This window comes from Pseudopipra pipra, chromosome W (genome assembly GCF_036250125.1).
Source record: "Pseudopipra pipra isolate bDixPip1 chromosome W, bDixPip1.hap1, whole genome shotgun sequence".
Taxonomy (NCBI): domain Eukaryota; kingdom Metazoa; phylum Chordata; class Aves; order Passeriformes; family Pipridae; genus Pseudopipra; species Pseudopipra pipra.
Genome location: NC_087580.1, coordinates 40,388,703 through 40,412,581, shown reverse-complemented (window position 1 = coordinate 40,412,581; position 23,879 = coordinate 40,388,703). Strand labels below are relative to the sequence as shown.

At 54.5% G+C, this 23,879-nt stretch overlaps 2 protein-coding genes and 2 long non-coding RNA genes across 5 annotated transcripts in view; 1 reads left to right on the top strand and 3 right to left on the bottom strand.

Moving 5' to 3' along the window:
• LOC135405248 (zinc finger protein 271-like) overlaps window positions 1–23,879 on the top strand; it is a 774,083-nt gene that overhangs the window by 185,288 nt on the left and 564,916 nt on the right. The window lies entirely within an intron of this gene.
• LOC135405670 (uncharacterized) overlaps window positions 1–23,879 on the bottom strand; it is a 215,206-nt gene that overhangs the window by 53,991 nt on the left and 137,336 nt on the right. The window lies entirely within an intron of this gene.
• Window positions 1–23,879, bottom strand: part of LOC135405395 (zinc finger protein 239-like) — a 669,637-nt gene that overhangs the window by 526,550 nt on the left and 119,208 nt on the right. The window contains exon 2 of one of the 2 annotated variants that reach the window (XR_010425826.1): window positions 10,614–11,610. Coding sequence is in view for 1 of the 2 variants with exons in the window: in XM_064640087.1 (XP_064496157.1) it covers window positions 10,688–11,610 (923 nt within the window). In the remaining variant the exon portion in view is untranslated. Of the gene's footprint in view, window positions 1–10,174; window positions 11,611–23,879 lie in introns of those variants that run through there. The other variant, XM_064640087.1, reaches the window with a different exon arrangement.
• LOC135405683 (uncharacterized) lies at window positions 11,796–17,167 on the bottom strand. The gene is made up of 3 exons (XR_010425941.1): window positions 17,076–17,167; window positions 13,496–13,689; window positions 11,796–11,977 (listed from the first exon to the last, which is right to left on the bottom strand). It is a non-coding gene; the product is annotated as an uncharacterized LOC135405683 (long non-coding RNA).

The window sequence follows — 23,879 nt, the reverse complement described above, 5'->3', positions numbered from 1 at the left end:
CTTGAGTGTGTGGGAGTGTGTCTGAGTGTGTCTTAGTGCATCTGAGAGTGTGAGAGTGTGCCTTAGTGTGTGAGTGTCTGAGTGTGTCTGAGTGTGTCGAAATGTGTCTGAGTGTGAGTGTGTCAGAGTGTGTGCAAGTGTGTGCAGGTGTGTCTGAGTGTGTCTGAGCGTATATGAGAGTGAACGAATGTGTCTGGGTGTGTGCGAGGGTGCCTAAGTGTGTCTGACTGTGTTCAAGTGTGTCTGAGTGTGTGTGAGTGTGTCTGAGTGTGTCTGGGTGTGCCTGAGTGTGTCTGAGTGTGTCTGGGTGTGTCTGTGTGTCCCCGAGTGTGTCTGAGTGTGTCAGAGTGTGCGTGAGTGTGTCAGAATATGTGTGAGTGTGTGCGAAGGTGTCTGAATGTGTCTGGGTGTGCACGAGTGTGTCTGACTGTGTCTGAGTGTATATAGGTGTGCGGGAGTGTGTCTGAGTGTGTTTGGTGTGCACAAGTGTTTCTGAGTGTGTCTGAGTGTGTTCAAGTGTGTGTGAGTGTGTGTGAGTGTGTGCGAGTGTGTCTGAGTGTGTCTGGGTGTGCACGAGTGTGTCTGAGTGTGCCTGAGTGTGTCTGAGCATGTATTTAGGTGTCTGAGTGTATGCGAGTGTGTTTGAGTGTGTCTGAGTGTGTGAGAATCTGTCTGTGTGTGGGTGAGTTTGTCTGAGTAAGCCTGAGTTTGTCTTAGCATGTATTTATGTGTCTGAGTGTGTCTGAGTGTATGTGGGCGTGTGGGAGTGTGCCTGAGTGTGTCTGAGTGTGTTTAAGTGTGTCTGGCTGTGTGCGAGTGTGTCTGAGTGTGTCTGAGCGTATCTGAGTGTGAGCGAGTGTGTTTGAGTGTGTGCAGGTGCGTCTGAGTGTGCTTGAGTGTGTGGGAGTGTGTCTGAGTGTGCCTGAGCATGTGTGTGTGTCTGAGTGTGTCTTAGTGTGTCTGGGTTTGCCTGAGTGTGCGTGAGTGTCTGTGAGTGTGTGCAAGGGTTTCTGAGTGTGTCTGGGTGTGCACGAGTTTGTCTGAGTGTGCCTGAGTGTGTCTGAGCATGTATTTAGGTGTCTGAGTGTGTGCGAGTGTGTTTGAGTGTGTCTGAGTGTATCTGGGTTTGTGGGAGTGCGCCTGAGTGTGTCTGAGTGTGTTTAAGTGTGTCTGGCTGTGTGCATGTCTGTCTGAGTGTGTCTGAGCATATCTGAGTGTGAGGGAATGTGTCTGGGTGTGTGCGAGTGTGCCTAATTGTGTCTGAGTATGTTCAAGTGTGCCTGAGTGTGTCTGAGTGTGTGTGAGTGTATGAGTGTGTGCGAGTGTGTCTGAGCGTCTCTCAGTGTGCCTGAGTGTCTCTGAGAGTGTCTGAGTGTGTTTAAGTGTGTTCGGCTGTGTGCGAGTGTGTCCGAGTGTGTCTGAGCGTATCTGAGTGCGAGTGAATGAGTCTAGCTGTGTGCGAGTGTGTTTGCAGTTGTGTCTGAGCTTGTGCGATTGTGTCTGAGTGTTTCTAAGTGTGTGAGAGTGTGTGCGAGTGTGTCTGAGTGTGTCTGAGCGTGTGTGTGTACGAGTGTGTTTGAATGTGTCTAGGTTTCTCTGAGTTTGTCTGAGCGTGCCGGAATGTATCTGAGTATGTCTGGATTTGTGCGAGTGTGTCTCAGTGTGCATGAGTGTGCCTGAGCTTACATTTATGGGTCTGATTGTTTGTCAGTGTTGGCAGGTGTGTCTGAGTGTGTGCGAGTGTGTGAGTGTCTCTGAGTGTGTGAGAGTGTGTCTGAATGTGTGCGAATGTTTCTGAATGTGTCTAGATGTGCCTGAGTGTGTCTGAGTGTATCTGGGTGTGTGGGAGGGTTCCTGAGTGTGTCTGAGCGTGTTTAAGTGTGTCTGGCTGTGTTCGAGTGTGTCTGAGTGTGTCTGAGCATATCTGAGTGTGAGGGAATGTGTCTGGATGTTTGCGAGTGTGTCTGAGTGTGTCTGAGTGTGTCTGAGAGTGTCTGAGCGTGTGTGAGTGTGTGTGAGGGTGTGTGAGTGTGTGCGAGTGTGTCTGAGTGTGTCTGGGTGTGCACGAGTGTGTCTGAGCGTGTATGAGTGTGTGCGACAGTGTTTGAGTGTGTCTGAGTGTGTCTGGGTGTGCACGAGTGTGTCTGAGCGTGTATGAGTGTGTGCGACAGTGTTTGAGTGTGTCTGAGTTTTTCCGAATGTGTCTGAGTGTGTGTGAGTGTGTGTGACCCTGTGTGAGTGTGTCTGAGTGTGCCTGAGCGTATCTGAGTGTGAACGAATGTGTCTGGGTGTGTGCGAGTGTGCCTAATTGTGTCTGAGTGTTTTCAAGTGTGCCTGAGTGTGTCTGAGTATGTCTGAGTGTGTCTGAGTGTGTGTGAGTGTGTCTGAGTGTGTGTGTGTCTGAGTGTGTGCGAGTGTTTCTGAGTGTGTCTGGGTGTGCACGAGTGTGTCTGAGTGTGCCTGAGTGTGTCTGAGCATGTATTTAGGTGTCTGAGTGTATGCGAGTGTGTTTGAGTGTGAGTGTGTGAGAATCTGTCTGTGTGTGGGTGAGTTTGTCTGAGTAAGCCTGAGTTTGTCTGAGCATGTATGAGTGTGTGTACGAGTGTGTTTGAATGTGTCTGGGTTTCTCTGAGTTTGTCTGAGCGTGCCAGAATGTATCTGAGTGTGTCTGGGTTTGTGCGAGTGTGTCTCAGTGTGCATGAGTGTGCCTGAGCATATATTCATGGGTCTGATTTTTTGTCAGTGTTGGCAGGTGTGTCTGAGTGTGTGCAAGTGTGTGAGTGTTTCTGAGTGTGTGAGAGTGTGTCTGAATGTGTGCGAATGTTTCTGAAAGTGTCTGGATGTGTGGGAGTGGGCTTGAGTGTGTCTGAGTGTGTCTGAGTGTGAGTGTGCTCAAGTGTGTCTGAGAGTATCTGAGTGTGTCTGGGTGTGTGGGAGTGTGCTTGAGTGTGTCTGAGTGTGTTTAAGTGTGTCTGGCTGTGTGCCTCAGTGTGTCTGAGTGTTTCTGAGTGTGTGTGCGTGTGTGAGTGTGTCTGAGTGTGTCTTGGTTTGCCTGAGTGTGTATGAGTGTGTGCGAGTGTGTCTGTGCGTGTCTGAGTGTGTCTGGGTGTGTGCGAGTGTGACTAAGTGTGTCTGAGTGTGCGAGTGGGTTTATAGTTTTGTCTGAGCTTGTGCGAGTGTGTCTGAGTGTTTCTAAGTGTGTGAGAGTGTGTGCAAATGTGTCTGAGTGCGCCTGAGTGTGTCTGAGCGTGTCTGAGTGTATGAGTGTGTCTGGGTTTGCCCGAGTGTGTCTCAGTGTGCATGAGTGTGCCTGAGCATATATATTTATGTGTCTGATTGATTGTCAGTGTTTGCAGGTGTGTCTGAATTTGTGCAAGTGTGTGAGTGTTTCTGAGTGTGTGAGAGTGTGTCTGAATGTGTGCAAATGTTTCTGAATGTGTCTGGATGCATGGGAGTGTGCTTGAGTGTGTCTGAGTGTGTCTGACTGTGACTGTGTGTGAGTGTGTGAGTGTGACTGAGTGTGTGTGAGTGCGTGTGAGTGTGTGCGAGTGTGTCTGAGTGTGTTTGGGTTTGCCTGAGTGTGTCTGTGTGCGTCTGAGTGTATCTGAGTGTGTCTGGGTGTGCCTGAGTGTGTCTGGGTGTGTGCGAGTGTGTCTGAGTGTGCGAGTGTGTTTGTAGTTTTTTCTGAGCTTGTGTGAGTGTGTCTGAGTGTTTCTAAGTGTGTGAGAGTGTGTGCGAGTTTGTCTGAGTGTTTCTGAGTGTGTCTGTGTGCGTCTGAGTGTATCTGAGTGTGTCTGAGTGTGCCTGAGTGTTTGTGAATGTGTGTGAGTGTGTGCGAGTTTGTCTGAGTGTGTCTGGGTTTGCCTGAGTGTGTCTGTGTGCGTCTGAGTGTATCTGAGTGTGTCTGAACGTGTGTGAGTGTGTCTGAGTGTGTGTGAGTGTGTGCGAGTGTGTCTGAGTGTGTCTGGGTGTGTCTGAGTGTGTGGGGGTGTGTATGAGTGTGTGTGAGTGTGCACAAGTGTGTCTGAATATGCCTGAGTGTGTCTGAGCATGTCGGAGTGTATCTGAGTGTGTCTGGGTGTGTGTGAGTGTGTCTAAGTATGTCTTAGTGTGTGTGAGTGTGTATGAGTGTGTGTGAGTGTGTGCCTGAGTGTGTCTGAGTGTGTCTGGGTTTGCCTGAGTGTGCGAGTGTGTTTGTAGTTTTGTCTGAGCTTGTGCCACTCACTCATTCCCCAGCAGTGCTGCAGATCTGCAGAAGTCCCAGCTTACTGGCAACAAGGAAATGGGATGCCCATGCACAGGAAGGGCCAAAAGGAGCATCTGGGCAGCCCCTGGTCTGCCCCATTGACCTCAGGACGAGGGAAGTCCATGCAGCAGATCCTCCTCAGTGCCATCCCATGGGATGGGCAGGAGAACCAGGGGATCAGGCCCAGCCAGCGTGGGTTTGGTAAGGGCAGGTCCTGCCTGACCAACTTCATCTCCTTCTCTGAAAAAGGACTCGCTCAGCAGCTGAGGGAAAGGCTGGGGATGTGTCTCTAGAATTCCAGAAAGCCTTTGGCACCATCTCCCCCAGCATCTCCTGCATAAACTGGCTGCTCATGGCTTGCCCGGGGAACCGTTTTCTGGGTGACAAAGTGTCTGATGGCCCAGGGAGTGGTGGGGAATGGAAGGAAATCCAGGTGGGGCCAGTCGCTAGTGGGGTTCCCAAGGGCTCAGGGTTGGGGCTGCTCCTGTTTAACATCATCATTGATGATCTGGGTCAGGGGATTGAGTGCCTCCTCTTGATATTCATGGACCACACCACGCTGGGTGTGAGTGTGGATATGCTGGAGGGTCGGAAGGCTCTGCAGAGGGATCTGGACAGGCTGGATCAATAAGGCCAAGTGTCAGGGCCTGCACTTGGGTCACTGAGAGAGTGTTCAGGCATTGGAACAAGTAGCCCAGGCAGGTGGTGGAGTCTCTGGAAGTGTGCCACTTAGGGATGAGGTTTAGGGGTGATTCTTGTGGTGCTGGGTTGACAGTTGGACTAGAAGATCTTGAAGGTCTCTTCCAACTTTGATTATTCTGTGATTCTGTGACCTGTCATGACAGTTTCCAGGTTTGTGCTCTAACAAGACCCTGGGGATGTTTTCTCTGTTGGGTCCCAAACTTTGGATTTTTAATCAAACTTTGGTTTCTCAAGAGGTTTCTGCAACTCTCCTCAGAGTCTGATGTTCAGGGACTCATCCCCAAAGCCCTCAAGGGTCATGAAATGCCTGGGGCTGTTGCTGTGCTGCTCAGGTGGGCCGGGGTCCTGGCACACAGGGAGCTCCTGGCAAGCGGGCAGCGCTGCAGAGAGACAGCTCTGCCCAGGAGCAACTCCTCTGCACAGCCCAGTGGGGCTGAGGGCACTGCCAGGGCAGCTCAGGGACACCAGCAGGGCACAGACACAGCTTCAAGGGGCTCAGCACTGGCAGGAGGGCTGAGAGCTCCCTGCAGGAGGAATCTTGGCAGGGCTGCACACGGTGAGTCTGTGGCTGCAGGGCACTGCAGGGGCAGCTCCTGGAGGCATCTCCTAAAGCTGGCCCAGCCCCAGCTGATGGGAGCAGGGGCTGTTTTGGGGCACTTTGGAAGAGCTGTGAAGCTGGGGGTGCAGCCAGGGGTGCCCAGGGCTGTGGGGCAGAGCAGGGTCCTGCAACCCAGGGCGCTGTGTTGGGCAGGGACTCTGCTGCCTGCCAGGGGCAGCTCTCAGCCGGCCCAGGGAGCTGCTCCCAGGGCTGGGGCACAAGGGCTGTGGGCAAGGAGAAATCCCTTGTAGGTGAGGGCAGGATCCTTTTGATGCCATGGTGTTGCAGGGTCAGACCTGCTCACAGCTCCAGATCACTACAAGATATTTAACAGGGAGGATTTGATGAAGTACACAAAGTCAGGGGCTTTGGGTAGGCACTGGGACATAGAAATTGTTCTCAGTTTAGGAAGAAGCACTTAAATGCAAAGTCTTTTACTCTCAGAGATGAATAATTCAGGGACTCTCAGAAATCAGACAGGGTCCTGGGCAGTGCTGAGCCTTCCCTTGGGGGTTGGCACTCTCCCATCCCAGCCCTTCTCTCCTGGAGGGCTTGTGTCCTGAATTGTCCATCAGAGCTGTGCCTCTGGGCTGGCACAGAGGAGATTTCACACAGCTCTTCTCTCATCAAGAGAAGTGGTGTTTTTAAACATTAATCTGTGTGTGAATTCACCTTCAAGGCAGCACAAGTTGAAACACAGGGCAGATGGGGAACTGCCTGAGGGACACTGCTGCTTTCCTGGCTCTGCACCAAGCCTCAGAGAGCTGAGCCCTTTTGCCTGTCTCTTCACACTCTCAGTCATAAAACTGAGGCTTTCAAAGCCTCAGATGAACATCTACCACAATAACAACACAATAATGAAGATTTGAGCCCCTGAAGCGATGGTGGTGGAAAATAAAAAAAACCCAAATACTATTTTGAGGACATGCTAAGCCTCTGTTCTATAGACCACACTCCTTAGACTCATGAGTGATGAAAATGAACTTTTCCATAGAAGTCCCCCAGGGACTTCTTCCTGCTCAACCTCTCCCTCACACACCTGGGCTGTATCTCCACCATTGTCCCCAAAGCCATGCACAATTCCCTCTGGGACACGAAGCACATCTCCTACCAGGGATGTGCTACCCAGGCCTTTCTGCTGTTCTTCCTTGGAACAGAGTTTTATCTCCTCACCATCATGTGCTACGACCGCTAAGTTGCCATCTGCAAACCCCTGCACTACGGGACCCTCCTGGGCAGCAGAGCTTGTGCCCACATGGCAGCAGCTGCCTGGGCCACTGGGTTTCTCAATGCTCTGCTGCACACAGTCAGTATATTTTCCCTGCCCCTGTGCCAGGGCAATGCCCTGGGCCAGTTCTTCTGTTAAATCTACACATCCTCAAGCTCTCCTGCTCACACTCCAGGGAACTGGGGCTCATTGTGGGTAGTGCTTGTTTTTGTTTTGGTTGTTTCATTTTCATTGTTTTCTCCTATGTGCAGATCTTCAGGGCTGTGCTGAGGATCCCCTCTCAGCAGGGACGGCACAAAGCCTTTTCCACGTGCCTCCCTCACCTGGCTGTGGTCTCCCTGTTTGTCAGCACTGCCACGTTTACCCACCTGAAGCCCCCCTCCATCTCCTCCCCATCCCTGGACCTGATGGTGGCAGTTCTGTACATGGTGGTGCCTCCAGCACTGAACCCCCTCATCTACAGCCTCAGGAACCAGGAGCTCAAGGATGCCCTGAGGAAAATGATGACTGGATGCTTTTCTGAAGGCACAAACAGCCTATTTTCTCTTCCAGAGCATTCAGAATGGGAGTCATTGTTCCAGCCTGGCTGCTCAGGTTTTTGTGGTGGTGGGTTAGGGTTTTCATGTTGTTTTTTCTCCTGTGATAAAGTTGTGTACAGTGAATTCACCCCATGTCTGGTTCACTGTCTACATCTGGAATTTGACCTATAATCTGGGTAAATGAGGAATGGATTGAAACAAAGTCAAGGATCCTTCAGTGACTTGTGTTTGTGAGTTAAATCTTCTGAGACCTCTGATGAGTCTGGCAGGGCAGTGCCTGTGTGCAGAGGGGCAGGGAAACAGAGTCTCAGCACAGCAGCAGTGCCAGGGAGCAGCAGCATTTGGTCTGTTGAGAGCAGCTCTTTTTCTCCTGCTACCCTCCCCTTCTGGGCCTCGGCTGAGGCCTCAGTGCTCTGGGCCCTTGGTCCCTGGGCTGGGCTGGGTCAGTCCTGTGGCCATGGCACTGCTGGCATGAGCTGGGCTCCACTGCACTCTTTCCACCACACAAGGGGCTCCATTTGCTCAGGGCACAGCCTCAGGTCTTCTTCTCAGGGTGTCTCAAGAACAAGCCCAAGGACCAGACTCTCCAGAGGGTCCTTGCCTTGCTGGTTTCTCCCTGGAGTCCGTGTGCTGCCCTCAGGGTCTCACTGTGGGGGCTGAGGGGCTGAGGCTGCTCCAGCTGGTGCTGGTGGTGGCCAGTGCCTCTGGAGATGGCAAATGGGGCCTGAGGAGCCCGGGGCCGATTCTCTGCTGCTGTGCTGGGGAGCGGGGCTGGCCCTGGGGCTGCAGGAGCTGCCTGAGCTGATGATGTGCTGAGCATTGCAGACCCAGAGGGCCTGTCCCTGAGCTCCATGGCCTCCATGTCCTGCTGCAGGGCCAGACCTGAGTGTGCTGCTCTGCTGGGCTGGGGCAGGGGCAGGGAGATGGGGGGACCAGGGAGGGGCTGGACTGGGCAGTGTCAGGGAGGGGAAAACCCCAATGTTGAGCTGAAGTGTGTGAGTGTGCAGGGTTGGGGCTCTGCTGCCGCTGGGGCACCTCTGGAGTCAGCGTTTCCCTTGGCAGCACAACTTAGACAAGATAGTTTTCCAGAATTGGCTTTTCCCCCTCTTTCCCAAGGTTTTCTTTTTTATTTTTTGTTCGCCTGAGGGGAAATGGGGGAAGGGAATCACATGTTGATCCCTGTTTTTATCTGTATACAAAAGGGAGCTGGGGCGGGGTGGGGGGGGGACAAAGCGATTTCTCCCTCTATTCTCTCTCTTTTATCCCATTCCCGCCTCCCTCGCCACACCCCGGGCGACTGTTTCACCGCCGCCCCTCCTCGCCCGTCCCGCGGGGCAGCTCTTTTAGCTCCGGGGCGGCGGAGACTCCCCCGGCGCGGCCCTTTGGTTTTCCTTGGTTTATTCTCCGGAGCTGATTCCGTTCCGAGCTCGCCCCCCCTCTCTGGCGACCCCCGCCAGGGCCCGTCCCGGGGCGGCTCCTTCAGTGCCACGGGCGGCGGGGACCCCTCGGGGCGGCTCCCCCAGGGCTCCGCCCGCCGCCGCCGCTCCCCGGGGCCCTCCCCGCTTCCTGCCGGGATCGGACACCGCCGGCGGCCCCGGCCCTGCCGGGCTCCATCAGCCTGAGCAATTGCTGCCAAGGAGGGGCCGGGGGCTTCCTCTTGGCCTTCGTCTCCCTGGCGCTGGGGCTCGGCTTCTACCTGCGCCAGAAGGTGAGGGGGGTCCCAGGGGGTCGTGTGTCCCCCCAGAGCGTCTGTGCCCCCCCGGGGACCCCCCACCCCGGTGTCACCCCCTTTTCTCTCCCCACAGAGCTCCTGAGCCGGCGGCGGCCGCAGCCCCTCCCCAGGGCCTCAGGCCCAGCCTGGACCCCACCTGTCCCTGTGAGGATTTTGGGGGGGTCATGAGTCCCCCCCTCCCCTGCTGTCACTCTGCCTCTGCCTGGCTGCTCCCAGTTTTCCCAGTAAAGCTTCCCAGTTCTCCCCAGTCCCGGTTATTGGGGGGCAGTAGGGAGTGGCAGGGGGGGACCCAGAGGGAGGAGCCGAGTTTGGGGGGGGCAGAACCGGCCCTAGGATGGATCTGGAATTGGGACCCCCCTGTGTTCCCCCTGTGTCAATCTGCTCTGGGGGGGCTTTGGGAGGGCACCTGCCCCTCAATACAGCACCCAGCTCACCCCAAAAGGTGCTGGGGCCCCACCAAAACCTTCCCACAGCCCCTCAGGGATCCCCAAACACACTCAAAGCCCACCCAGGACACTACCTAACCCCTTTTCTGGGGGGACTTCTCTGGGCACTGGTGGTGCTGGAAGCCCCCCCAGCTGTGGGCGAGGAGCTCTCGGGTGAGCGGGGAGTGGGAAGGGAGAGGTTGGTGGGAAAAGGGGTGGGGGGACCCCAAACTGAGTGGGAGGGGAGTGGGACCCCCCAAAAGTGGAGGGGGGAGGAGCACTGAGGTTTGGGGGATGGATGATGGGAAATGGGTGGGAGAGGTCAGAAGAGTGGGGAAAGGGCAAGGTAGGAACCCCAAACTGAGCATGAGGGGGCTGGGGAGTGGGGGGATGATGTGGAAGGGGTGAGAAAGGGGGTAAAAATGGGGGTTGGGACCCCCAGAGGGATGGGGGGGGGGGGACTGAGGATTGAGGGGACTATAGAAAAGTAAGAGGAACAGGAAGAAAAGTGGAAAAGGGCCGGTGGTCTGGTAGGTCCGACGGTCCCATAGGGGTCTTTGGGCACAGGGACGTTGGGAAAGAGAGGTGGTCCTGCTGAGCTCCTAACATACTGTGGGGTGCTGGGAGCTGCTGGATCCAATCTCAGCCTTGGATCATGCCAACACTTTCAGTTTAGAGGAATTACAGAGGTGTGACTGAACCACTTTTGTCCCCCAGGTTTTAATGATGGCAAATCAGATCTACTGATAGAAAGGAATTATTTAGGGTTACAAATGATCAGACAAAAGATCTTCATCACAATTATTTACTGCATAATAGAAACACTAAAACTACCAGGAGTACAGGATAAGACAGAACAGTGCTCTACATTAAATCAATTGTTAAAGCAATTCTACTGAAGCTGGCACAAAAGCAATAATTCTTAATTGGAGATGGATGGAACTCCCCCAGACCAACACTGGTGGGGTGATCTCTGCTCTCACCTCCAGGAGTGATCCTGGGGGGTCCCCAGCCAAGGCAGGAATCTCCACACACCCCCCAAGAAGGGTTCTGTTGGAAGAAGCTGCCCCTGGGAAAGGGGACTGGCCCTTTGTGGTCAAAACGGGTGGACTGACAGTCACTGGACTCCAGGGGTTGCCTCACCATCAGGGGGTTCATTCAGGGTGGAAGCAGTGGTCAATATTCTTCCCGCACTAGGGGCACTCCCAGGGCTTCCCTTACTGGTGAATCCGTTGGTGTGAGGTCAAGCCAGAGCTCTGGGTGAAGCTCTTCCCACATTCCAAGCATTTGTAGGGCCTCTCCCCAGTGTGGATGCGCCGGTGGGTGACGAGGTGAGAGTTCCGGTTGAAGCCCTTCCCACAGTCAGTGCAGCGGAAGGGCCTCTCATCTGTGTGTGTCTGCTCATGCCTGAGGAGATCTGAGCTGGACTGAAACCTTTTCCCACATTCCAAGCACTTGTAGGGCCGTGACCCACTATGGATGTGCTGGTGCTTGAGGAGGTTGGAGCTCTGCCTGAAGCTCTTCCCACATTTCCTGCACAGGTAGGGCCGTTCCCCAGTGTGGATGCGCTGGTGTTGGATCAGGTTGGAATTATTCCTGAAGCTCTTCCCACATTCCCTACATGTGTAAGGCCGTTCCCCGCTGTGGATGCGCCAGTGGGTGAGGAGGGTGGAGCACTCTCTGAAACTCTTCCCACATTCCCCACACGTGTAAGGCTGTTCCCCGGTGTGGATGCGCTGGTGTCGGATCATGTTGGAGTTCTGGCTGAAGCTCTTCCCACATTCCCCACACGTGTATGGACGTTCCCCAGTGTGGACATGCTGGTGGGTGAGGAGGTCGGAGCTCCTCCTGAAGCTCTTCCCACATTCCAAGCACTTGAAGGGCTTCTCCCTGCTGGAATGCTGCTCAGGGACCACCAGGTCAGAGCTCTGGCTCAAGCTCCAGCCGCCTTCCTGGCACAGGCTGGCTCTTTCCTCCTCAGAGCACCCTGGAATGGCTTTGGAGCCCCTCCTGCGGGGGGATCTCCGGCCCTTTTCCTCCCCGCTGCCTTCCTGCGCCGGGGAGCCCTTCAAAACGGCCTCTCCCACCAGGGTCTCACGGGGGGATTTGTCCTCCAGGCTCTCCGTCCTCAGCTCGGGGCCTGGGGCAGGAAGAAAGAAGGACAGGCAGGGGATTTGCCTCCGGCCCACAGGGAAGGCCAAGGACATCCCCCCAACTCCGGCCCCGGCAGGACGGCAGCGGCAGCAGGGTTGTCCTGCAGCCGGGGCCATGCTCGGCTGACAGAGCCAGCACAACACCCGCCCAAAGGGACACTGACTGCCTCCTCACCTGCCTGGGGGGCCCAAGGCATCTTCCTCTTCCTCGCAGCCTCCTCCTCCATCCGCCCAAGCTTTGGGAAGGACAAATCCTGATGGGGGGGAAATCAAGTGCTGAGCACGTTGGCTTGGGGATTCCTCCTGCCCAAGTCCATCTCTAGAACTCACCGGGCATCCTGTGTCCATAGAAACCTCCAAAACATCAAGATTCAGCCCAGAAAAACCCAAACCAACGAGATTCAGGCAAAAAACCCATCAGATGAACTCCTTGTGCAAACTGCAAAAAGTTAAGAATCAGCCAAAAACTACTCCAAAATATGAAGATTCAGACCAAAAAAAGGTGTTTAATTGGGAGGATGAGGGGAGCAAGATCACTTCATGAGCACTTGATTGAGTGCTATATGTTAATCAAAAGCTGTATTAAATGTAGTGTCACTTAAAACTTGCCAGGGCTGTTACTCGTAGTTCTCTGGCCCCTGCTAGTCGAGGGCTGTTTCTCCAAACCACCAAACCAAGTGTGCCAAACACCCTGGTTGGTCAGTGCTGGCTGGGGGAGAGAGTACTCAGTGAGGGGGATGAGAAAACTGTACCCGAGGCTGGGCTGAAAGAGGCTTCAGCACCACTTCTGATGGCCCAGGGGCAGCATCTGGCTTCTCCCAGACAGAGAGATGGCACTTGTTCCTCTGCAGGGAGTCAAGGGCAGGAGGGTGACTCCTGCTGCATGGATGGAATGGCAGAGGATCCCTTGGGTCCCCAGGATGGATCAGCACTTGGGGATACAAACTGCCCTCGGGCTCAGGATGCAGCTGCAAACACAGATTTCCCTGCAAAGTCTGCAGTGAGTCAAGCTCTGGAGAGGAGATTATGCCCCATGCATGGGATTGCAGAGGCTCCCTCAGGTCCCCAGCAGGAATCAGCAACCAGGAATAGACACAAAAGGCCCCCCCAAAGATTTCTGGGGGAGTGTCCTGTAGGAAGGGGACAGCTCCCACCTGGCAAGTGGGAGGCTGCTCCAGGGGTCTGCAAGAGGCCTCGTGCTCTGCTCAGCCCAGCACTGGCTGGTACCAACACCCCCGGCTGCCCCCAGCCCTGGGCAGCTCTGCTGCCACAGGCTGTGCCCTCACTGTGGCCCTGCAATGGCCCTGCCTGTCCCTCACCCGTGGCCCTGCCCCTGTCCCTTGGCTCTCTCTCTGCCAGCTCAGTGTGGGGCACACGGGATGGGGGTCCCTCCCAAGCCCCCCGGGCAGCCGGTGTTGGCTGGGGGGATGTGAGGGCTGGGCCTGCTCAGCACAGCCCCGGCCTCGTGCCCAGCGCCTCTTTCCTGACCCACACAAGACCTTCCCGGCCCCCCAGGGCTCCCCTGCTGCTGCCTCTGCTCCTGGCCCTGCCTTTGCTGCTCCCTTGGCTGGGGCAGCGGCTGCAGGGGGGGGATGGCAGCAGCTTCAGCTCCACAGCACTTCCTGGGGGGAGCTCAGCCCGGGGGGGACGGGCAGGGACCTGATGGGGATGGACAGGGGCCCAGCAGGGACAGCCAGGGCCTGCAGGGGAAGGCACAGGGACAACCTGGCCCCCCACACTGCCACGGCTGTCTCTGCTCCTCCTTGCAGGCTCTGTGGCCAGGCACAGTTTGTGTTCCCGGGTGCCCACCATCTCAGCACTTGGAGACCCTCAAATCAGCGTCCGCAGCTCTGCAGCAAAGCCCCAGCTCACCTGGCACACAGGGGATGGAGACAGCACCTGCTCGGGGATGGGCAATCACAGCTTCTGTCTCTTCTCCACCACTGGGCTCTCCTTCCTCAGCAACATCTCTGCCTTGCATTTAGGCTCACCTCAGGGATGGCTCTGGGCTCACCTCTGGGCCATTTCTCAGGCTCACCTCAGGGCCTGGGCTCAAGGACAGGAACCTGCAGGGAGGAGACATGATGTGCAAGCTGAGGGCTGCCTGCTTGCACTGGCCTCTGGGCTTCTTTCTCCTTCTACAACCACCCCAGAACTTATCCTGCTTTTCTAACACCACACATTTACAGACTAACCTTGGAGATAGATATGGACAGACATCTCTATCACCCTGGGGATAGAGCCTCAAGCGTGTGCTGCCACAGGAATGGGAATCAGAAAATCACAGAATCAGCTGGGTTGGAAAAAACCTCAGAGATCATCAAGTCCAACCCTGGATCCAACCCCACCGTGGTTCCCAGACCATGGCACTGATGCCACATCCAGTCTCACTTAAACACCTCCAGGGACCGGGACTCCACTCCCTCCCTGCCCAGCCCATTCCAACATCTGATTACTCTCTCAGCAAAAAATTGCTTCCCAATATCCAACCTAAACCTCCCCTAGCACAGCTGAAGACCCAGCCCTCTTGTCCTACTGCTGCTTCTTGGGAGAGGAGCCCCACCCCCACGTGGCCACAACCTCCTGGCAGGGACTTGCAGACAGGCAGGAGGTCTCCCCTGAGCCTCCTCTTCTCCAGCCTCAACACCCCCAGCTCCCTCAGCCTCTCCTCACACCACTTATGCTCCACTCCCTTCCCCAGCCTCTTCTCTGCACCTGCTCCAGCCCCTCCATGGCCTTCCTCAACTCAGGGGCCCAGAGCTGGACACAGCACTCCAGGGGTGTCACTCTAGCCCAACAATCACTTTCCTGCTCCTGCTGACACACTCTTCCTCAGACAGGACACCAGCCATTGGCCCTCTTGGTCGCCTGGCCACACTCTGCCTCCTGTTCAGCTTCCTGTCCATCCCCACTCCCAGCTCCCTTTCTGCCTGCCTGCTCTCCAGCCACTCTGGCCCCAGCCCGGGGGACTGACGGTGCTCCTTGTGGCCAAAGGGCAGGACCCGGCCCTTGGCCTGCTGGAACCTCATCCCCTTGCAATCAGCCCATGGATCCAGCTTGGCCAGGTCCCTCTGCAGAGTCCTCCTGCCTTCCAGCACATCAACACATCCCCCAGCTTGGTGTCACCTGCACATTTGCTGATGAAATGCCTGCTTCTGCAGCAGCTGCAGATGCTCAAGGGGCAGCAGGACCAAGTCAGGGGCCTGGGGGGCTTTGGGGTCCGGGAGGGTCCTGGGGGAGCTGGGGAGGGGCTTTGGGGATTGGGAATACAGACCAGTACAGACCAGTACCTCCTCACTGCTCCCCTGGAGCTGGGCCACATTGTCGTGGGACACCTGAGCCCCCCCCCAGTGCCCTCCCAGTACAGCCCAGTGCCCCCAGTACAGCCCACTGTGTTCCTGTCCCAGGGTGCCGGGTGATCCCTCTTGGGGGAGGTTGGAAGGGATTTGAGGGGAAGCCTGGGGGAGATTTGGGGGGGTTTGGATGGGGATTTGGATGGGGATTTGGGAGGCTTTGGGTGCATTTTTGGGAGTTAAAAGGGGTCTTGGGGGCATTGGAGGGTCAAAGGGATCTATGGGGGGAGGGGATTAAAGGGAAAAGGGGGGTTAGGGGACATTTGGGGGAGTTAATAGAGCCTGACGGGGAGAGGAGTGGCAGCACCACAAGCAGGCAAGTCCTGAGACTCCCCTGCTGTCCCCAAGACCCTCTTGGTATCCCCAATTCCCCCATTGACACCCCGAGACTTCCCTGGTGTCTCCAATGTCCCCAGGGCCTCCCCATGGCCCCAATTCCCCCCTTTGACACCCCCAATTCCACTGTCCCCAAACCTTTCCCCACTGCCCCCATTGTCCCCAAACCCCATCCCTGATATCCCCAACCCTCCATCTCCCCCCAGGAGCCCCCACCGACCCTTTGACCCCAAAAACGCTCCACTACCACTCACAAAAAGGCCAAGGGCATCTGGGGACACGTTGGGGACAGTTGGGGGGCTTTGGGGGACACTAGGTGATTCTGGGGGATAGTGAGACACACTGGGGGGAACCAGGGGGCACTGGGAGGGACTGGGGAGTTACTGGGGGATTACCAGGACACACGCGGGGACACTGGCAGGTTACTGGGCCATACTGGGGGTTACTGGGTGTTCACTGAAGGATCACTGGGCCATACTGGAGGGCAGTGGGAGGTCACTGGGACACACTGGGTAGTCACTGAGGGGGTTACTGGGTCAGACTGAGGGTCACTGGGAGGTCACTGGCATATACTGGGGGCACTGGGATCCCCTCACCCGGATGTGGTACATCTCCCCCTCGCACTTTGGGGGGCACCCCCAGGACTCCTTCCCCTGGAGGCTGGGAGATCCCCTGAACCCCACTGATGGGCTTTAGGGCACCCCCGGGCCTCCTCCCTGTGGGGTCTCTGTGTGCCGAGTGTTGGGGGTCTCTGGGGTTCGGGACGGACATTGGGATCCCCTTTCCTTGGGGTCGGTTCGCCGGGCCGGCAGGGGGCGCTGTGGCGGGAGGGGAGATGGTGGGTCTTGCGGGACTTCATGGGAGTTGTAGTTGGCCATGGCCAGGCTGGACTGACACAGAGACACCCCAAAATCCCCTCAAAACCCCTGAAATGCCCTCAGAAATCCACCGCTGGACCAACTGAAACCTCCTCAAGGACACCCCAAATCCCCTCAGAGACCTCAACCCCCTCCCCAGGGCCCCCTAAACCCTGTCAGTGACCCGCAAAACCCACCTGGGACCCCCCAAGCTCTTTCAGGGACCACAAAAACCCCCTCAGGGACCCTCAAAACCACCTGGGAGTCCCGAAATCTCCCTAGAAACTCCCAAAACTGCTTCAAAGACCCCCTCGAAGTCCCCAGGACCTCCCAATTCCCTCGGAGACTCTAAAACTCCCTCAGGGATTCCCAAACACCTTCAGGGATCTTCAACCTCCCCCCTAAGTCCCCTCAGGACACCAAACCTCTTCAGAGACGCCCCAAAACCTCCTCAGGGACCTCTAAAAGCTTCTAAGGGACCACAAAACCCCCTCAGGGACCCCAAAACCATAGAACAGCAAAAAAGCTTTCTGTAAAGGAAGGGAGCAATGAATCTGAGAAGGAGGAGACCAAGGAAAAACTGAAGCAAAGCAATAAAATCATCCTGGCCCTTGCAGTTTTTCCTTGACCTTTTTCGGGGTTCTTTTGTTGGTTGAGTGGTTTTGAATGTTTTTTCCGAGGGACTTTCTCAGGAGTCGAATCGAAAATCCGGGTTCCTGGGAGGCCCCCCCGGGTCCCGCAGCCCCCAAGAGGGTTCCAAGGCCCTGTGGTCTGACTCTTGGGAACCCCCGAACCCCCCTGCTAAACCCTCCCGAGCCCTCCAGCCTTTCCACCCACAGCCGCGCTCCCAGCAGCCCGAGAGGATCCCCAGAGCCCCGCTCTCCCGCACCCCCCGCCAGCTCTTACAGCACAATGCAGGCCCCGCCGCCATCATCGCTTCCCGGCAGCCAACGCGGCGCTCTGCGCGCGCAGCGCCTTTAGGGAATACCGCCGCAGCCAATCAGCGCGCGGCCACGCCTCCGTAGGCCCCGCTACGCCTTCGCTCCGCGCGAGGCACCACGGGAGTTGTAGTCCTTGCGGCGGATCGCGGCGGATCACGGCGGCCCTTTGCATGTGCGCAGAGTGAGGATAATACGTTTTTTGGGTTTTTTGGTTTTCTGTCTTTTTTTTTTTCCCTCTTTTTTCTTTCTTTTTTCTTTCTTTTTTTTCTTTCTGCTTTCTTTTTTTCCCTTTCTTCTTTTTTTTCATTCTTTTTTATTATTTGTCTCATTTTTCCTGTTTTTCTGTCTTTTTTTCTTTTTTTCTCCTTTTTTCTTTTTTCTTCCTTTTTTCTTTGTATTTGCTTTTTTCTTTTTTTCTCTTTCCTTTTTTTTTACATTTTTTTCTATCAGTTCTATTTTCAAGGAAGAATTAAACATATGTAAAAACAATCTTCATTGACATATCTTATGACAACAGATAATCTGGCATTGTTACAGGTTCATGAGGATTCCCAAGATCACAAACACTGAGACACTAAGGGTGGAAGCCAAGCAACTTTATCCTGTCCCTTGCCATAGCGTTCAATCCACACTGAGCTCTGGATTTCTGGAAAACCGCTGGCAGGAGCAGGAGATGGAGCTGGTGCTCAGCGGGAGGGGCAGGCAGGCCGTGCACCTTCCATTAGAGGCACTTCAATTATCCAGGAGATCCAACGGTTCCAGGGCTGTGTCCATTCTTCCGGCATCCAGCCCCGGCATGGCCCCGGCACGGCCGCAGCCAAAAGCAGCCCCGTTTCCCAAAAGCGCCATGAGGAAGGACGGGGGTGGAAAACCCCCACCGGAGGTAAATGAGCACCATTAAAGGCAGGAGAGAGACCCCTCCCCACCAGAGGGAGATTCCCACAAGTCAAGGTAGAAGACAGAGCCCTCAGCAGAGGCCCTAAAGCTCCATCAGTGGGGATATCAATAGGCTGAGCAGCAGAGCAGATACAAACAGCAGGGAATACATCCTCCTTCTCCCCGAAGACGTCCTCCAACAAGTCTAAAAGATGCATTTTCAAGGTGTCCAAATTGAAATAGAATATTGCCATCATTGTCCTTTTTTCCCTACATCAGGCTCTGTTACTCTCCATGGCTGCATCAAAGGAAATGTTCATTGCTCATCCCTATTGCTCGTCCATAACCTTCTGTCCTGTACATTCAAGACCTGTTGCCAAATCTTCCAAGGAAGTCTGTATTCTTGGGAAATTCCCTGCCCCATTGTTTCTACAGGGCTCCGCAGATTCCTGTGCCACAGGCTCCACTGTCCCGTTCCCACAAGATGAATGCCAGCACTTCCCACCTCCATCGAGTGGTGGGTGCTGGAAGAGTGTCCCAGAGCACAGGTCACATGTCGGGGCCACCAAAGATGGGCACTGAAGGAGAAAATGAGGCTGCACACACAGAGTTCCATTGTGGGACTTGTCTGCCCATCTTTCTGGCGTCCCCCTTTCATTGGGGTTCCTTTGGAAACAGCGCCTGGGCTTTGTCTTTTAGTCCACTGGAATTCCCAGCATGGCCCCAAAGCAGTGCCCTGATCCCACACATTCCCCTCCCCTCATGTGCTGGCTGTGTTCAGCCACCAGAGAAAAACACAGGCTACCATGCAGAGTGTTCCAAGTGGGTTTCCACTTTGGCAAACAGCACTCTCTTGACCGAAAACACCAGTCAAGGCCAAAACACTCCTTGTTGATCCTGAATAACTGAATGCAGCTGCTCCTGCCTTAACTCATTCCCACAAAAATTCTCAGGTTTCCTTTGCTTCTGGGAGGCCCCACATGTCACAATGGACCCTTGATTCCATGGGGTTCCAAAATGTCTCAGGAATCCTTTGGTCCCATGAGGCTCCGCATATCCCAGTGGCACCTTGGTTCCATGAGGATGCACAGTCTCAGAATTCCTTGGCTTCAACGAGGCTTTGTAGTGTCCCAATGGCCCCTTGACTCCAGGAGTTTCCACAGGGTCACAATGGCCCCTTGATTCATGAGCTTCCACAGTCTCCAAAGGTTCCTTTAGTTCCATGAGGCCCTGCAGTCCCAAAATGCCCTTTGGATTCTCGGAGATTTCCCACTGTCCCAGGGTCCCTTGTGCTTCAGAAGGAGCTGCAGTGGGACAGTGGCCCCTTGGTTCCATGAGCTCTGCAGTGTTCCAGGAATCCTTGGGTTCCAGGAGGCCCTGCAGTTTCACAAGGACCACTTGAATTCAGCAGATTCTGCAGGGTCACAATTGCCCCTGGATTCTGGGAGGTTCAGAAATATCTCAGGGCTCCCTTGGTTCCAGGAGGACACGCATGTCACCAGGTTCCAGGAGGTTCGACAGTGTCACAGAATTCCTTTGATTTTATGAGGCCCTGGATTGTCCCAATGGACTCCTGATTTCAGGAACCCCTTCAATGTCACAATGGTCCCTTGGTTCCAGGAGTTTCCGCAGCGTTCCAGGGTTTCTTTTGTTCCATGGGGACCTGCAGTGTCACAATGGGCCCTGAATTCCAGGAGTTTTCCCAGGGTGACAGTGCTCCCTTGATTCCATGAGATTCCCCAGTGTCCCAGGGCTCCTTTGGCTCCAGAAGGCCCTGCAGTGTCACAATGGTCCTTGGTTCCATGAGGTTCCACCATGTCCTTGCTGGAACGTGTGGCTGTAATGCTGCCCCACCTGCAGAGCTGCCTCCAGCTCTGGGCTCCAGCCCAGGAAGGACATGGACCTGTTGGAGTGAGTGCAGAGGGGAGCAGCAAGAGGATCAGAGGGATGGAGCAGCTCTGCTGTGAGGAAAGGCTGAGAGAATTGGGATTGTTCAGTCTGGGGAAGAGAAGGCTTTGGGGTGACCTAATTGTGGCCTTCCAGTGCTTGAAGGGAACCAACATGAAAGATGGAGAGACTTTGGACAAGGGTCTGGAGTGACAGGATGAGGGGCAGTGGCTTCACACGGATAGAGGGAAGGGTTGGAGGAGATAGTAGGAAAGAATTCCTGACTCTGAGGGTGCTGAGATGCTTTTTAAGGCCCCTCCCAAGCCAAAGCATCCCATGATTCTGGGACTGGTGGGTGAGGTGGTGGTTGGAGCCGTCTGGGGTAGAGTAAAACAAAATGAGGGAGTTTTCCATTGTGGGGGAAGGAAGGAGGGGGCAGCAGAACTGACCCCTTGGACACCTGGCAGGTGGGCTTTGGCTGGAAGTTGGTGATGGGGAGCTGAGTGAAGCCCCCACAATGCAGGAGGAAATGGTCAGTGACCTGCTCTGCCAATGAGACCCCTACAAGTACCTGGGCCCACATGGGATGCACCCAAGAGTCCTGAGTGCCCCCTCAGTAAAGTCATGGACACCACCAAGTTGGTGTGAGTGTGGATGTGCTGGAGGGCAGGAAGGCTCTGCAGAGGGATCTGGACAGGCTGGATCAATAAGGCCAAGTGTCAGGGTGTTACAACCCACCCCAAGAAAGGGGGGGGGGAAGGGAATAACCCAAATTTTATCAATAACTCCTTTGGGGTGGATTAAAGCGAAATAACACTAAATAATCGGTGTCTGAAGCATACATTGACAAGATTTATTTTAACAATTTTGTGCAATGGGTATGCTAACATTTTGGGTGCTATCATAACCTTTCTGGGGAGGAGAAAAGTACATAGGGGAAAGAAAGACAGGATAAGAGTAAGGAAAAGCAAGGGAAAAAGAAGATGAGATAGTCACCACCCACTGGATCCAGCGCCGTCTTGACCCGCAGATGGTGGGGGGAAAAGGGAAAAGCAAAAACCCCGCCAAAACCCCAAAGTCACCAGCCAAAATCCATATCCTTTGCACCTCCCCCAGGGCGGGGAGTTGTTTTCATAGGTTGGTGTCCTCCTTTTGACGCGGAATTCATATAGAGGGCGTGGTAAACTTGGCTCTTCCCGCCTTTTCGGGGCTTAACAGCTGCACTCCAATATTCCCAGCTCTCCTCGTCCCAGCAACGCTCCCACATCCGGCCGCCGCCGCCGCCAGGGGAAAGGGGGGGGAATGGCTCCAGTTACTCGTCAGAAAAGTCAAAAGCCTGCAGGAGTCTCTTAGAATGCATAAATCATTAACTGTTTCAGTCTCTAACACAGGGCCTGCCCTTGGGTCCCAACAAACCCCTGGAACGCTCCAGGCTGGGGGCAGAGGGGCTTGAGAGTTGCTCAGCAGGAAGGGACTTGGGGGTGCTGCTTGACAGGGGCTGGATATGAGGCAGAGTGTGCCCAGAGGGGCAAGAAGGCCAAGGACATCGTGGCCTTTGTGGAGAAGAGTGTGGCCAGCAGGAGCAGAGAACTGATTGCCCCTCTGTGCTGGGCACTGGCGAGGCCCCACCTGGAGTGCTGTGTCCAGTTCTGGCCCCTCAGTGCCAAAAGGCCCTTGAGGGGCTGGAGCGTGTCCAGAGAAGGGAACGGAGCTGGGGAAGGCTCTGGAAAACACATGTGCTGAGGAATGGCTGAGGGAACTGGGCTTGTTGAGTCTGGAGAAGGAGAGGCTCAGGGGGGACCTCACTGCTCTCTACAATGACCTGAAAGGAGGTTTTAATTGGATGGAGGTTGGTCTCTTCTGCCAAGCCTGTAGTGACAGGAAGAGAGGAAATGGCCTAAAGTTGCATCAGGCGAGGTTCAGATTACATATTAAAAACCCCTTTTTCCACTGAGACAGTGTTCAGGCATTGGAAGAAGTAGCCCAGGGAGGTGGTGCAGTCTCTGGAAGTGTTCAGGTGTGTGGTGGGTTTACCTTGGCTGGACACCAGGTGTCCACCCAGCTGCTCTATCACTCCCCTTCCCAACAGGACAGGGGAGAGAGTAAGGTGGAAAAAAAAAAACATCTTGTGGGTTGAGATAAGACAGTTTATTTAAAGCAAAAGACAGCAGGGTTTGTTCTCTACTCCCCACAAGCAGTCATGGTCGGCCACTCCCGAGGAGCAGGGCTTGGGTCCGCGGGACGGTTCCTCAGCAGGCAGCCATTAGACAATGAATGCCCCCCTCCTGCTCCCTGCCTCAGCTTTTAGAGCTGAGCTGACCTCCCATGGTCTGCAATGTCCCTTGGGTCAGCTGGGGTCTGCTGGCCTACTTGGGTCCCCTGCCAGGGTCTTGCCCTCAGCTAAGGAAGGAATGTCCCAGTGTTGGTGCTGTGCTCAGCAGTGGCCAAAACACTGGGGTGTTCTCAACACCCTTCCAGCTGCCAATGCCAAGCCCAGCCCTGGGAGGGCTGCTGTGGGGAACTGAACTGCAGCTCAGCCAGACCCAACACCAATATCTATGGCACATATTCTATAGAATCCATCCTTAGATGTTGTATGATAGATCTGTAAGATATTACAAATAATAAGCAATAATAAGGCAAATGTCCTCCTTAGGGACACACACTTCAGAAGGGAACTTGCACTTGACCCTCCCCCTTCAGCTTTGAGCCACCCGGTGACACAGAGGGGGACAGAGCTCCTGTGGAACATTCTATTCCACTGACACAGAGCAAGGAATAAACCCAAACTATTCCCTGGATTTGTTCCCTCGGGATTTCTGCAGCAGCAGGCACAGCCCCACACTGACTGCTCTGGGGTGTGCAGGCATTTGTGGTTCTGCCTGTCTCACACACACACAAAACAGTCTGGTGTAGTGCTGCCCTCTGGAAACCTCCCCAACCTTGGTCCAGCTAAAGCCGTGGAATTTGTCTTTGTTTCCCTTGGGTTCAGGGTCAGGCTGTGCCTGTGTCCAGCCCAGAGGCTCAGAAAAGCATTTCTCCCATCCCACTGCAATCTGCTGCTGCAGACAGGACCCAGGCACTGGTGGCACTGGGAGTGAACAGCAGAGTGTTTCCAGGGGCTCTCTGAAGGAACACAAGTGTCCAGAGAAACCAGTACAAGTGTCCACAGAAGTCCCAGTCCTTCATCCCTGAATGAGCTTGTTCAGCCCTGGAAAAACTGCCTAAGTTCTATTTCTATGGATATCTAGAGATGAGTTAAGGGTAGCTAATACCTTTTGGTGAGGAAGGATTTGTTTACTCTTGAGCATTTGAACTCAGCTTTTGTTCCTGGTTTCTTCCCACTGTTTCAGAGCAGTTCATTTCCCATGCTGAAAGCTCTGATTCCCCAGCACAGTCAGGTTAGCCTGAGCTCAGGATGTTTCACTGGTCTCATTTTTCTCCAGTATTAATTCTGTGCCAAATTCTTGCTTCCTAGGTCAGTGAAATGTTAGAAAATCTCACCTCGATGGAAAGAAAAGTTATATACTTCTTTATTATATTGAATTCTTCCGTAATAGTTATGGATGACAGGACACCCATGTGGAAAGACCCTTTTCTGGTTTTCAGTACTTAAAATAAATGCTTTTCTGATGTCAGTATTTATTGTAGTGTTATTTATTCAACTGTGAGTGTTGAATTTAGTGTTCCTTGCACCTTTAAAAAGTGCAACCTCCTTAATGTATTGTTTTAAAGGCGATATTATTTTGTATTCAGGCAGAGAGCACGTTCTGTAAATCTCCTCAGTTACCCGTTCCTGGTGTTGAAGTAGATGAAGTCGCTGGGTGATGATGTGACACCACCACTGCTCCTCTGCCTGGGATATTGCTGGAGGCAACAACAAACCTGTGTCCTTGGCACATGGGAAGGAATTTAGTGCTTAAGGGGTTAAATCACACAGTCTCTCCTGGGGATCAGCTTGGACAGTAAGAACAGCAATAACATTCAAAATAAAAATGGCAGAGTG